This window comes from Salvelinus fontinalis, chromosome 8 (assembly GCF_029448725.1).
Source record: "Salvelinus fontinalis isolate EN_2023a chromosome 8, ASM2944872v1, whole genome shotgun sequence".
Classification (NCBI taxonomy): Eukaryota; Metazoa; Chordata; class Actinopteri; order Salmoniformes; family Salmonidae; genus Salvelinus; species Salvelinus fontinalis.
Window position 1 is genome coordinate 38,576,791 of NC_074672.1, and position 15,626 is coordinate 38,592,416.

At 44.9% G+C, this 15,626-nt stretch overlaps 2 protein-coding genes across 2 annotated transcripts in view; one reads left to right on the forward strand and one right to left on the reverse strand.

Moving 5' to 3' along the window:
• Positions 1–7,638, forward strand: part of cttnbp2nlb (CTTNBP2 N-terminal like b) — a 39,452-nt gene extending 31,814 nt beyond the window's left edge. The window contains exon 5 of the mRNA XM_055932434.1: positions 950–7,638. Within this exon, the coding sequence (XP_055788409.1) occupies positions 950–2,332 (1,383 nt within the window). The 3' untranslated portion in view covers positions 2,333–7,638. The remainder of the gene's footprint in view (positions 1–949) is intronic.
• Positions 7,639–7,940: 302 nt separating this feature from the next.
• capza1b (capping actin protein of muscle Z-line subunit alpha 1b) lies at positions 7,941–13,311 on the reverse strand. The gene is made up of 11 exons (XM_055932435.1): positions 13,293–13,311; positions 13,032–13,093; positions 11,731–11,794; positions 10,926–10,977; positions 10,724–10,787; positions 10,349–10,555; positions 10,043–10,122; positions 9,864–9,942; positions 9,699–9,770; positions 9,409–9,471; positions 7,941–9,304 (listed from the first exon to the last, which is right to left on the reverse strand). The coding sequence occupies exons 2-11, from the start codon at positions 13,068–13,070 to the stop codon at positions 9,164–9,166; spliced, it is 861 nt and encodes a 286-aa protein (XP_055788410.1). The 5' UTR covers positions 13,071–13,093; positions 13,293–13,311; the 3' UTR covers positions 7,941–9,163.
• Between the last annotated feature and the right edge of the window lie 2,315 nt (positions 13,312–15,626).

Sequence of the window (15,626 nt, forward strand, 5' to 3'; positions counted from 1 at the left end):
GAACTTGTGGTCAATCTTCAAGAGGCGGGTGGACAAACAAAACCCCACAAATTCTGACAAACTCCAAGCATTGATTATGCAAGAATGGGCTGCCATCAGTCAGGATGTGGCCCAGAAGTTAATTGACAGCCTGCCAGGGTGGATTGCAGAGGTCTTGAAAAAGAAGGGTCAACACTGCAAATATTGACTCTTTGCATCAACTTCATGTAATTGTCAATAAAAGCCTTTGACACTTATGAAATGCTTGTAATTATACTTCAGTATTCCATAATAACATCTGGCAAAAATATCTAAAGACACTGAAGCAGCAAACTTTGTGGAAATGAATATTTATGTCATTCTCAAAACTTTTGGGCACGACTGTACTGCATGTGTATCTCACTCTGCAGTTTTCGGGGTGGAGGTATATCTCCACTCTCCTAGACTCTGACACCTCCATGTGGTCAGACGAGAAAACTGCTCAAATATGTCACTCGTGTGCCTTACATTTGAGTCATTTAGCACAGTGTTTTACAACCGTGGTCCTCCAGTACCCCCAACAGTAATCGCTTTTATTGTAACCCATGACAAGCACACCTGGTTCAACTTGTCAACTAATCATCAAGCTTTCAATGAGTTGAGTAATGTGTGTTTGTCCAGGGGTACAATGAAACTGTGTACTGTTGGGGGTACTGGAGAACCAGGGTTGGAAAACACTCATTTAGTAGACACTTTTATCCAGAGTGACGTACAGTTAATGCATTCATCTTAAGATACTGTAGCTAGGTGAGACAACAACATATCACAGTCGTAGCAAGTACATTTGTCCACAAATAAAGAAGTTATCACCAAAGTCCGTGCTAATAGGAAAATACACCTACAGGTATGCATGTGCCTATCTGGGGAACAAAATGTGCTAAGGGAAGTTGAAAGTTGAAATATCAATCTCTATCTCTCTGTGTGTTTCTAGTTGGAGGTGGAGCGTGCAGCAGTGCGTAGGCTGCAGAGGGAGCAGGAGAGGGCAGTAGGCCTGGCAGAGGAAACTCTGTCCCAGCAGCAGCAGTTGTCCTCAGACCTAACCCTGGAGCTCCAGAGAACCACCAGCCAGGCCCTGGAGGAGGCCCAGAGAGTCAGCCAGCTCCGTCTGAAACTCCAGGAGGAGAGCTGTACTTCAGAGAGCCTGAGGGGGGCCCTGGAAGCGGAGAAGGGCAGAGCAGCGCAGCTTGAGGCCAGAGCAGAGAGCCAGCTGGCTGAGTTTGACACAGAGAGGGAACAGTTAAGAGCCAGGATCAGACGAGAAGAGGAGAGGAGCAAGGGGCTGGAGAGAGAAGTGGAGGAGCTGAGGAGGAGGTTGGAGGCAGCAGGAGAGGAAGGAATGGTTAGGAAGGCGCAGGAGACTGCGGTGAAGGAGGTGAAGGAGGTGAAACAGTCTCCTTCAAAGATAGCATCAGTGGCGGCGTCAGTGGCGGCATCAGCGGCGGCGGTGTCCACCTCGAGCCAGACAGAGCCTGATGGGAAGGCAAGCTTTGACCCTAAAGTGACCCCTGTCTCAAAGGTCAACGGGCATCACCCTAACCCTCCGCGGGACACTGACCCCCCTCAGGAGGGCGGGGCTGTGGAGAACGGTGGGGTAGAGAGCGAGTCCGGAGCAAGTCTTCCCTCCCCTCTCCACCCTCACCCTCCTCACCCCCACTGCCAACCTCACCCTAACCTCTCCCCCTCCAGCACGGCCTCCTCCTCCCTCTCCTCCTCCCCCATCTCCTCCCCCACGCTGGCTAAGCGTCTGGTCAGCCCCGGTGGCTTCCACACGTCCTCCTACCAGGCTGGAGTCAACCAGCGCTTCCACGCCGCCAGGCATAAGTTCCAGGTGCAGGCTGAGCAGGAGCAGCTCCAGCAGGGTAGCACGGCTCCCCTCTCCCCCCGGGACCTGTCCCCTACAACCACCCCCATCCCTCCACCCTCAGAGAACAGCACGGCCAAGCAGCTAGCCCGAAACACCGTCACCCAGGTCCTGTCCCGTTTCACCAGCCAGCAGGCAGGGGCCAAGCTACCCCCACTGAACAGCTCTCCGTTTGGGACTGACTACCGGAGCCTGGCAGCCTCCCCTCCTGGGGGGAAAACCTCGCCTGGAGGACCCCTGTCCCCAGGTATACGCTCGCCCCTCACCCCTCGGTCCGAGCGGTGCTACCCGCCCCCCGTTCCTAAGAAACCGGGTATGAGCCCCTCTCCAGGCTCCCCCGACCCCCAAGCCGGGGCCAGCCTCTTCCCAGAGCTGACGGGGGGCTGTGGGCTAAGCAGCAGTGGGCAGGAGGGGACTAAGGAGCCAGACCTGGTACTCTCCTCCGGTAGCTAACAGCTAAGGGCCACGGCAGCTAGAAACTGATCTAGGATCAGCATAGCCTTCCCAAATCCTTCCCATCTTTAACCATTAGGGAGAAAAAACAAAACGGACCTAGGATCAGTATCTGTGATCAGCTTTGTCTTATTCCCCAAGGAGCCAGTGCTGTCCTCCATCAGCTAGCAGCTAGCTGCGTATGGCCTTCCTCATTCCAGATACACTAGTTTCTCTCTCCCATTTGCACTTGCTCACTCACCTTTAGGCCAGAGATTCAATCCGAGCGCTCTAGTCAACAATGCAGCTTTTAAAGGCAATGTTGCTGGGTTCAAATAGATCGCATTCAAGGTAAACGCTGCTGATGTTGGCTCAATCGGAAATTACCTCAGAGACAGTAAAGAAAGCAAGACATCTCACAGGATCCTTTTTTCTGGTCGGGCGGGTGAGGCGAGCGAGCGAGCGAGGGGATAAGTAGACCAGAGCCAGCTGTTATTGGTTAGTTTTGCATTGAAAAAAAATTGTCAAGGTTTCTGTCTGTGTTCCTCTCTCACGTGACCATCTTTGAGCATGCTTTCCCGCGTGAACTTATGTGAGAAAGCAGGCTCACACAAGAGAGGGAACGCCCACTTAAACAGACAGGAACTTTTTTTTTTAAATGTCAATGGTAAACGGCCTTTTTAAGACATTTTCATTATCCACCATCTTTGATTACCTTTAAATGTCAAGCGCTTTAATGTGGGTCCACCGCGGTCTGGATTGGATCCTGGCCTTAATCTCCTGGATGTCCTGCAGCAGGCAGAAAATGCTCTGCAACTGTCTACCTACCACTACTTATACCAAATCTGTAGGCCCTATTTTGACCACATATATTATCCGCTTAGTATCAAATGAAAGCTCAAACACTACCTAGCAAACTGTCTGAAACACTGTCTAGTTAACATGAAATCTATAATATACTGGGCGTTATTGGATTCGTAAGATTTATTTTATTTGGAATTTATGGATAGTTTTTTATTCTTTTGATATGTAATATATCTTTATACCTAGTTTATTGTATTCCATAGCCATGTTTAAAAGTGATGTTATTAATTATGCATTTAGTTATTCTAGGACATTAATTAATGAATCACTCAGCCCAAGTCCACTTTGCAGTCTCGTCCAATGAACTAATACAAAGGCTGCATGGAGAGGGGAGTCTTTACATGGCAAGAGGATTCAAATGTAATCTGTTGATTGCACATGTACAGTTGAAGTCAGAAGTTTACATACACCTTAGCCAAATGCATTTAAACTCAGTTTTTCACAATTCCTGACATTAATCGTTGTAAAAATTCCCTGTCTTAGGTCAGTTAGAATCACCACTTTGTTTTAAGAATATGAAATGTCAGAATAATAGTAGAGAGAATTATTTATTTCAGCTTTTATTTATTTCATCACATTCCCAGTGGGTCAGAAGTTTACATACACTCAATTAGTATTTGGTAGCCTTGCCTTTAAATTGTTTAACTTGGGGCAAACGCTTCGGGTAGCCTTCCACAAGCTTCCCACAATAAGTTGGGTGAATTTTGGCCCATTCATCCTGACAGAGCTGGTGTAACTGAGTCAGGTATGTAGGCCTCTTTGCTCGCATATGCTTTTTCAGTTCTGCCCACAAATGTTCTACAGGATTGAGGTCAGGGCTTTGTGATGGCCACTCCAATACCTTGATTTTGTTGTCCTTAAGCCATTTTGCCACAACTTTGAAAGTATGCTTGGGTTCATTGTCCATTTGGAAGACCCATTTGCGACCAAGCTTTAACTTCCTGATTGATGTCTTGAGATGTTGCTTCAATATGTTCACATAATTTTCCTTTCTCATGATGCCATCTATTTTGTGAAGTGCACCAGTCCCTCCTGCAGCAAAGTACCCCCACAACATGATGCTGCCACCCCCGTGCTTCACGGTTGGAATGGTGTTCTTCGGCTTGCAAGCCTCCCCCTTTTTCCTCCAAACATAACGATGGTCATTATGGCCAAACAGTTCTATTTTGGTTTCATCAGACCAGAGGACATTTCTCCAAAAAGTACGATCTTTGTCCCGATTTGCAGTTGCATACCGTAGTCTGGCTTTTTTATGGCAGTTTTGGAGCAGTGGCTTCTTCCTTGCTGAGTGGCCTTTCAGGTTATGTCGATATAGGACTCATTTTACTGTGGATATAGATCCTTTTGTACCGGTTTCCACCAGCATCTTCACAAGGTCCTTTGCTGTTGTTCTGGAATTGATTTGCACTTTTCACACCAAAGTACGTTCATCTCTAGGAGACAGAACGCGCCTCCTTCCTGAGAGGTATGACGGCTGCGTGGTCCCATGGTGTTTATACTTGCGTACTATTGTTTGTACAGATGAACGTGGTACCTTCAGGCGTTTGGAAATTGCTCCCAAGGATGAACCAGACTTGTGGAGGTCTACAATTTTTTTCTGAGGTCTTGGCTGATTTCTTTTGATTTTCCCATGATGTCAAGCAAGGAGGCACTGAGTTTTAAGGTAGGCCTTGAAGTACATCCACAGGTACACCTCCAATTGACTAAAATGATGTCAATTAGCCTATCAGAAGCTTCTAAAGCCATGACATCATTTTCTGGAATTTTCCAAGCTGTTTAAAGGCACAGTCAACTTAGTGTCTGTAAACTTCTGACCCACTGGAATTGTGATACAGTGAATTATAAGTGAAATAATCTGTCTGTAAACAATTGTTGAAAAAATTACTTGTATCATACACAATGTAGATGTCATAACCGACTTGGCAAAACTATAGTTTGTTAACAAGAAATTTGTGGAGTGGTTGAAAAACAAGTTTTAATGACTTCAACTGTAGGTGTATCATGACACTACTTTTACAGATGTATGCTCCCATCTGACTTTCCCCTGCCTGGTCTAATCTGTAGCTTATCACCATATCTAGCAGTACCTGCACTGAAAGTTATCATGTCTTTCACTGTAGTTTGTACCAGATTACATTCTGAACATAGTTTACTAAAGCAATAAGGCCCAAGGGGGTGTGATATATGGCCAAAGCAATGCGGAGTACCTGGACAGAGACATTAGCCGTGGTATATTGGCCATATATCACAAACCCCTGAGGTGCCTTATTGCTATTATAAAGTGGTTACCAATGTAATTAGAGCAGTAAAAATAAATGCTTTGCCATACCCGTGGTATACAGTCTGATATACCACGGCTGTCAGCCAATCAGCATTCAGGGCTCGAACCATCCAGTTTATAATAAAGCACAATGTTGTAAATAATACAAATCATTCAAAAGCATAATTTGAAGCTCTGCATTACACCCCATTATGTCTGGTCTCTGCAGCTCTCCGCATTACACCACATTATGTCTGGTCTCTGCAGCTCTCCGCATTACACCCCATTATGTCTGGTCTCTGCAGCTCTCCGCATTACACCCCATTATGTCTGGTCTCTGCAGCTCTCTGCATTACATCCCATTATGTCTGGTCTCTGCAGCTCTCTGCATTACACCACATTATGTCTGGTCCCTGCAGCTCTCTGCATTACACCCCATTATGTCTGGTCTCTGCAGCTCTCTGCATTACACCCCATTATGTCTGGTCTCTGCAGCTCTCTGCATTACACCACATTATGTCTGCTCTCTGCAGCTCTCTGCATTACACCACATTATGTCTGGTCTCTGCAGCTCTCTGCATTACACCACATTATGTCTGCTCTCTGCAGCTCTCTGCATTACACCACATTATGCCAGCTCTCTGCAGCTCTCTGCATTACACCCCATTATGTCTGGTCTCTGCAGCTCTCTGCATTACACCACATTATGTCTGCTCTCTGCAGCTCTCTGCATTACACCACATTATGTCTGCTCTCTGCAGCTCTCTGCATTACACCACATTATGTCCGGTCGTATCTACGTGTTGTCTACTACATACACTAGAATAGTGAATACACTGAATTTTTAACAAGGGAAAAGCTTCCCTAAGACATACCTTACACTGGGCCTTCCCTAAGACAGACCTTACACTGGGCCTTCCCTAAGACAGACCTTACACTGGGCCTTCCCTAAGACATACCTTACACTGGGCCTTCTCTAAGACAGACCTTACACTGGGCCTTCCCTAAGACATACCTTACACTGGGCCTTCCCTAAGACAGACCTTACACTGGGCCTTCCCTGAGACAGACCTAACACTGGGCCTTCTCTAAGACAGACCTTACACTGGGCCTTCCCTAAGACAGACCTTACACTGGGCCTTCCCTAAGACAGACCTTACACTGGGCCTTCCCTAAGACAGACCTTACACTGGGCCTTCCCTAAGACAGACCTTACACTGGGCCTTCCCTAAGACATACCTTACACTGGGCCTTCCCTGAGACAGACCTAACACTGGGCCTTCCCTAAGACAGACCTTACACTGGGCCTTCCCTGAGACAGACCTAACACTGGGCCTTCCCTAAGACAGACCTTACACTGGGCCTTCCCTAAGACAGACCTTACACTGGGCCTTCCCTAAGACATACCTTACACTGGGCCTTCCCTGAGACAGACCTTACACTGGGCCTTCTCTGAGACAGACCTTACACTGGGCCTTCCCTGAGACAGACCTTACACTGGGCCTTCCCTGAGACAGACCTTACACTGGGATAGAAAAATAAGGTGACACTTAAATATGTACAACTTTTTTTATTCCGGGACAATTTCTTCTTGTTTTTTCCAAAAGGGACCAAATTCAGAATAAGCGTCTTTCTTGTATGTTAATATTGTTTACCTGGATTTGAGTTTGAACCGTCTATCCTTGTGTTTAAAGCAGATAGTGACAGACTGGTTTTATACCTTTGAAGTCCTCCCAGACCTTTTGGCGAACTCACACATTTTATATATAAAAGGGACTAGCGAGGGGTCAGATCTGTACCACTGTATCATTCTTTTGTAACTGAGTAGATCTAACCCGTCGTCTATTTTTACACCTTTGTCAAAATGGGAACAAGTGGGAAGTCATTAATGACATGACTGTACTGTGTTTCATAACCTGAATCTAACAACATTTTGTCACTGTTGTTGGTCTCATATTTGTGGTATTTAAGAAGGTTTTATAAGATGATATTAACAAAGCAGGGCACAATGATAAGAAAGCTTTTATTTGTTCAAAATAATCTCCTGCTGTCTTCCAGAAGTTACCTAACCCAAACTATTTCTCAACATTTCTGTCTTCTAATTATTCTAAATGTACGTAAGCATTTTTCTTATGTATTGTTTCACAACTGAACTATTCATATAATGATTTTTCAATTGCAAAATAAACATCCCAACCAAGCATCAACGTCTTCAGTCTAATAGCCTGATTTCTGCTAGTATTATGCCCCAAAACCACCCGTTTCCTGTCGATAAGGCAAGACTGTCTCTTTCTCTATTCATCTTACATTGATTCCTCTCCTCGCTTCCTTCGCAAAGCACATTGGAAAAAAGGGGGAACCTCCAATACACCTGGAAAGGATGCAAGGAATCGCAGAAAGACAGATTGAGGTAGAGACCAGTCTATGACAGCTCCCACTGCTGCTGGACTTTGTACAAAGTGATGAATCCAGCAATACAATGCCTGAGGAAAACAACAACCAGGCCAAGATGATCAATTATTTTATTTGTACAACAGAATGGGGCAGTACAGTCCTGAACGTTGCATTCGAGTACAGAGCTAGTCAGCGTGAAGGTTAAACACAGCACAGAATAACTGATCTCGAGTCAGCCTATGGTAATATTGAGTAGGTGCATGTTGTGGCTGAACAGGGGTGTGTTCTGTGGGAAGCATGGTTTGGAGAGATATTTACAGTATAGAGCACACAAGTCTTTATTCAGCATGACAGAGAAGTGTGTCTGCCCTACACAATGCATTTCTAATTGAACATTTTGTAACATTGGACCCTCCTGAACAAAGCCCCTGGTTTAAACTAAGTACTGAAATGGCTGTGTATAGTTTAAGGTACCTAAACACATGTGTGAATATTACAGATGGGCTGAGCCTAAGATTAAATTAAAACCTGCATAGCAAAATATAGCTCTGCGTGTATACATGGGAGAAAGGGGAGCTTTGCATGTATGGAGTTCTTTAGCATAGGAAAGACATGTATTTGTATGGTTTTCCTTCAACAAAAGAGAAAGGACACAGCAATGGTTGTTGTTGCCAAGGAAAGACAGAAGAGAATTGATTCAGAAACAGAGGTGGTTATGCTACAGTCTTTCAGCCATGGTATCCTTCATTGGCTCAAGCAGAGGACACACAACAGGAAGTGGAAGAGTACAGCAGAAAAAAAAAGTAAACAGTTCCCTCAAAACTGACTATATCGAGGACCAGTCCTGTTAAGGGGAGAAATGGTGCTGATATGAACATGCATTGGAAAACGTCCCCTGCTTGGTGATTAAATTATTTCTACATGCATCCTTCCTTTCTTGAGGTAATCACTGATCTGTAAGTGATTGGATAAGAATAAGGAGTGTTTCCTACATCAAGGACAGAAGGAAGGATGCATTGTAAAATCATTCAACCTGGGGTCTTGGTGCAGCTGTTCAAGAGTGTCAACATTACAACATGAAACTCAGTACCCCTTTAGCAGACTCAAACTCCCCTCCTGTAACTCAAGACACTTAATGTCCTTTTTCTCCAAAACCAAAGCTTCTTTAAACAATACAGAACTGTGCCCAACAGACTGTCAATCTGCAGCTTGGTTTGTTTTATTTTTTCTTTGCCCCAGACTACAATATATATATATATATATATATATATAAGCTTTGGTTAGTCCTTGTGCGAGCGTGTGTTGCCAGCCCAGCGGTGTGAGTCTCTGCTCCTCTATGCATTCTGCATCTCCTTGCCAATCTTGTAGCTGAGGATCTTGTTCCAGTCGATCTTGGTGCGGGTGACGGGCAGCTGGCGGCGTAGGGCCTTGAAGGTGGTGTCAGACATAGTCTGGTAGTTCTCACTGATTGCCGTCTACAGGAAGGGGAGGAGCAACAGGAGGAGATTTTACAAGAGAAGTATAGACAGCCATAAAGAACAGAACACACACATCCATTGAAAAGGGTGAGGTAAATTACCTGGTAATCATTTTCAGCATTCTCAATGATATCCACAAACTCCTTGGCAGTCTGGCTCTCATTCTGTTGACAAATTATTTTAGAGTCGCCTTTCTCACACAGGTAATTGACCAGAACCTGAACTGACCTAACCTGTTCAGTATACCGGTTATACAACATAATGGCAGAAGTTGGTACTTACAGTTTGCTTCCTTCTCATGTTTACATTAAAGGGATAGAGTGAAGACACTTTCTAATTTCTAAGTTCTAATTGGCTGTTACTGAACAGAATCAATGTTATGTCCACTCACAGTCACTGTTATAGACTCCTCCACTTCCTTATGGCTGACCAACTGCACATTACCATCCTCATAGTAGTGCACCTAGAGAGAGAGAGTCTGTTTAATTACTAGACTTTGGGTGTTTAATTATTATCGTCGGCATTTGTTTCTGTAGCAAATATCACGATTACCCACCTGTATCTTCAACACACCCACTACATGAGCAGTAGACTGACCAATGGTGAACTTCCACTCTGACCTACAGCGCCCATTCCTGAGAGAAAAGGCAGAAGAAGTGTGTGTGAAAGAGATTAAGTCACATAACATTCTGAACTTGTAAAGACCAATGTATAATGATGCCGTTGGAACTGTACCAGAAGTTTTTGGGTTGAAACTGGTGTCCCTCAATGCAGGCAATGATGGTTTGCTGGCCATCAACTGTTTTCCCATATACCTGCAGCGAATACGGATTTCATGATTAGCGGCTTGAAGAATTGTCATACAGTGACGATATCACAAGGGTCAGGGTTAACGGTGTTAGCAGCACAATTTTGTTTCTGTTCTTTGATGCAAGTGTGTGCAGTATCATACAGACTCTGGGGTAGTACTCTGATGTATTTGATGAGTGAGTGTGGTTGTGTATTCATACGTGGTTATGAATGTGTGTGTGGGGGGTTTACCGTGCAGACTCCGCTGGGGTAGTGCTCTTTAACGTATGCGCTGAGTGCAGTGTCGCAAGCCTCTCTCCATGCTCTCAGGGAGCTGTCTCCGTCGTATGGCTGCACATCGCTCACCTCCTTCCTCAGGTGGTCGAAGCGGAACGACACCCGGTTCCGAGGGTCCAGGAACCTCCCCTGACCCAGGTCCCCATGCTCTGTAATCAGAACCTGAAGGAGGGGGAGGGGAGAGGATTGTTAGCTGTTGTTGTTGACACACAGTTTGTTTCGTAAACTGTACTAAACTGTACTACACAGACTACATTTGACAATAGCAGTAAATATAGTGTGATCATCAGACTGCGGCTCCAGATAAACTCAGCCTTATATCACTCTTACCTGTTCATCATAGCCCTCAAGTTTGGCAGGGGTGAACTGATCCATGTTGTACTGGGCAAAAGCACTGGGGAGAGAGAACACAGAATGAAATAGAACACAGGATCTTTACAGACTCCTACACCAATAATGATGACTAATGATAAGTAATGATGTGTGGTTGTTTCAAAATGTAGACATCACATCATGATAGGGTGCTACTCACTGAGCCGCTCCCTCCCTGAGCAGGTTGTCATTGTTGAGGAGAAGCCGCACATCTGGAACGCAAAAGCATACATCAACATCAACTTGTCAGTCTGTAAACCCAACACAGCCTGTAAGACTTTTTAGCTGATAAAGTCAACTTTTGTTAGGTTTTGTAAATACAATCTATTTTGTCATTATCCTACATCTTATTATCTATTCACCTGCAAATGTGGACTCTTGCCCTACCTTGGCCTTGCATCCTTCACCTGTAAATGTGGACTCTTGCCCTACCTTGGCCTTGCATCCTTCACCTGTAAATGTGGACTCTTGCCCTACCTTGGCCTTGCATCCTTCACCTGTAAATGTGGACTCTTGCCCTACCTTGGCCTTGCATCCTTCACCTGTAAATGTGGACTCTTGCTCTACCTTGGCCTTGCATCCTTCACCTGTAAATGTGGACTCTTGCCCTACCTTGGCCTTGCATCTTTCACCTGTAAATGTGGACTCTTGCTCTACCTTGGCCTTGCATCCTTCACCTGTAAATGTGGACTCTTGCCCTACCTTGGCCTTGCATCCTTCACCTGTGAACAAAAATCTTGCACTTTAAGAAGCTGTCTGTCTACCTTCCAGTAACCCTTTAAGCCAAGGATCCACTATCTTACAATACATCAACAACTAGTCAGTCATTTAGCAAACTACACAAAACACACATTCACCTTTAGTCAAGAAACCCTTACACTCACAAACTACATGGCACCATTTAAACAACAATGTGATTGTAGGCCATTCTCCATTCTTTTTAGTGGAAAACAAAACCTTCTCACCATTGAAAACTTCGTTGAACTCTCCAGGGGGTGCATGGGTAACGAAGTTTGCTGCTATGCGGACCTGTGGAGAGAGGACGAATCAGTATCCTACTAGACCTACATCAATTTAATTTTGAAATGTTCTAGATTAGATCAGACTGAGTGGGGAAAATAGTATTGAGCTAGGAAGACTTTTCTAAATTGTAATCCCAGTAAACCATGCATAGAGATTCAGACTGTGTTCTGTCTATGATGTTCACAGAGGCGCCTACTTGAGGAGATTGTGAGAGTGGCGTAAACTGATACTTTAGGCTAATGGATGGACAACACACTGGAAAATAGCATTAGGTAGCCTAAGTTCATTTATAAACACATTAAACACAAATCCTGGTCATTAGAAACCAGTGCCACTGATTTTGACCCAACAGATGCAGTTGCATGGCCAGCCTCAAGAGATTGCTGCTTATCCGGTTTCTATGGAAACTACCAGTCTTTACAGATTCTCATGCCCGGAACCTGAGCTGCATTCCACACAGGGCATACCCAATTTCCTCCCCGTACAGAAACAACCACTAGACTCTTGTGTAGATCTGATATAGTCACTATATGGCAACATTTCTGAGGACGAAGTGGACAAAAAAATATGTTTTGTCGTCACACACAGTGGATGCGTGCAGTAAAGTCCTAGAGGGTTGGGGGTAGGGAATAGGCCATCCTAGGGCTGTTTGTTTCTGGACAGGGCCATAGCACTGTACTCCAGTTAAGCACTCGCACCCACTTTCACCAGTAAAGTGTCGGGTGTACATTAAAGTGTCGGGGGTGTGTATGCATGTCCTCTCTTTATGGCGTCTATAGCTAGCAGAAGCATCTGAGCTGCAACTGTATCTGTTTGACCTAGAAAACCTCTGATGTAGGTAGGTAACTAACTAGCACTGCTAGAAACGGTATCAACGTTTTATTTTGCCTAACAGCTAACGTTAGCTATTTCCTGAATTGTCCCCACAGATCTAACCATATCCAACAAGTAGGATCATGAGTTTCCATTAAACACACTGGAACTTTATTCCTGTACATAGCTAAAGTTATATAACTACTAATAGTTACAATTTCTAGCCAGTAAAAGTTGGCCAGTGAGGTTCAGGCTAACGTTAGCATAGTTAGCTAGCCACTCAAGTGAATCGTCTCTTTACTGAGAGCGAACGCTAGTAGCTCTAAAATATAGTACCCGTTTACTGTTGACCATTCAACAACCGGCGACACACAGTAACTTTAGAATAGAATAATAGAGTTACTTGTGAATAAAATCGTAATATCGTTACCTTCTCTTCTTCTGATAGCGGCTCCTCAAAATCGGCCATCTTGGCTTGTTGTGTGACCCCACCTACCCACAGACAGAACACTCAGCTGACTAACACCAACATCATAACAAAACCCAGGGGGTGGAAGTGAAATCATAGTCAAATTACGGAATTATTTTGTATATATCTACTCCTCACATGAAAGAACTGAACCTGGTGTTATTTTGTTGCTGTTCAAATGCTGTAATTCAAAATGTGCATTAGTAAGGTTCAGGTACCTACTTATTTTAACCAGCGGAGGGCGTCGGATCTGAATCACGTGCTATTACCCCAGGGTTGCCCGTTTTTACAACATTTCTGAATACTGAAATCCAAATAACAAGGCCTGAAAACTAGCCCCATAATGTTTTTTGCATCAAGAGAGGAGTGGCCACATTTATCCGATTGGTGCAGTGTTGCCATGTTCGCTGTTTTCCTGAAATTAGGCTATATTTAAAACGATGTCGCGGGGAGAAAATGTACTGGTTGCGGGTTTTGGGCTCTTTCTAAGTTACACCGTGGCCGCCATGGCATTTCTCAAAGCAATATATATATTTCACTGTGGCCTACTGCTGACGGTTTTGGGCTATTTCTAAGTTACGCCATGGCATTTCTCATAACAATATATATATATACACTGCTCAAAAAAATAAAGGGAACACTTAAACAACACAATGTAACTCCAAGTCAATCACACTTCTGTGAAATCAAACTGTCCACTTAGGAAGCAACACTGATTGACAATAAATTTCACATGCTGTTGTGCAAATGGAATATACAAAATGTGGAAATTATAGGCAATTAGCAAGACCCCAACACCCCCAATAAAGGAGTGATTCTGCAGGTGGTGACCACAGACCACTTCTCAGATCCTACGCTTCCTGGCTGATGTTTTGGTCACTTTTGATTGCTGGCGGTGCTTCACTCTAGTGGTAGCATGAGACAGAGTCTACAACCCACACAAGTGGCTCAGGTAGTGCAGCTCATCCAGGATGGCACATCAATGCGAGCTGTGGCAAGAAGGTTTGTTGTGTCTGTCAGCGTAGTGTCCAGAGCATGGAGGCGCTACCAGGAGACAGGCCAGTACACCAGGAGACGTGGAGGAGGCCGTAGGAGGGCAACAACCCAGCAGCTGGACCGCTACCTCCGCCTTTGTGCAAGGAGGAGCACTGCCAGAGCCCTGCAAAATGACCTCCAGCAGGCCACAAATGTGCATGTGTCTGCTCAAACGGTCAGAAACAGACTCCATGAAGGTGGTATGAGGTCCACAGGTGGGGGGTTGTGCTTACAGCCCAACACCGTGCAGGACGTTTGGCATTTACCAGAGAACACCAAGATTGGCAAATTCGCCACTGGCGCCCTGTGCTCTTCACAGATGAAAGCAGGTTCACACTGAGCACATTTTTTATTTTTATTTTTTTTATTTCACCTTTATTTAACCAGGTAGGCTAGTTGAGAAAAAGTTCTCATTTGCAACTGCGACCTGGCCAAGATAAAGCATAGCAGTGTGAACAGACAACAACACAGAGTTACACATGGAGTAAACAATAGACAAGTCAATAACATGGTAGAAAAAAGAGAATCTATATACAATGTGTGCAAAAGGCATGAGGTAGGCAATAAATCGAATAATTACAATTTAGCAGATTAACACTGGAGTGATAAATCATCAGATGATCATGTGCAAGAAGAGATACTGGTGTGCAAAAGAGCAGAAAAGTAAATAAATAAAAGCAGTATGGGGGTGAGGTAGGTAAGTTGGGTGGGTAGTTTACAGATGGACTATGTGCAGCTGCAGCGATCGGTTAGCTGCTCGGATAGCAGATTTTTAAAGTTGTTGAGGGAGATAAAAGTCTCCAACTTCAGAGATTTTTGCAATTCGTTCCAGTCGCAGGCAGCAGAGAACTGGAAGGAAAGGCGTCCAAATGAGGTTTTGGCTTTAGGGATGATCAGTGAGATACACCTGCTGGAGCGCGTGCTACGGGTGGGTGTAGCCATCGTGACCAGTGAACTGAGATAAGGCGGCACTTTACCTAGCATAGCCTTGTAGATGACCTGGAGCCAGTGGGTCTGACGACGAACATGTAGCGAGGGCCAGCCGACTAGGGCATACAGGTCGCAGTGGTGGGTCGTATAAGGTGCTTTAGTAACAAAACGGATGGCACTGTGATAAACTGCATCCAGTTTGCTGAGTAGAGTATTGGAAGCTATTTTGTAGATGACATCGCCGAAGTCGAGGATCGGTAGGATAGTCAGTTTTACTAGGGTAAGTTTGGCGGCGTGAGTGAAGGAGGCTTTGTTCCGGAATAGATAGCCGACTCTAGATTTGATTTTGGATTGGAGATGTTTGATATGAGTCTCGAAGGAGAGTTTGCAGTCTAGCCACACACCTAGGTACTTATAGATGTCCACATATTCTAGGTCGGAACCGTCCAGGGTGGTGATGCTAGTCGGGCGTGCGGGTGCAGGCAGCGAGCGGTTGAAAAGCATGCATTTGGTTTTACTAGCGTTTAAGAGCAGTTGGAGGCCACGGAAGGAGTGTTGTATGACATTGAAGCTCGTTGGAGGTTAGATAGC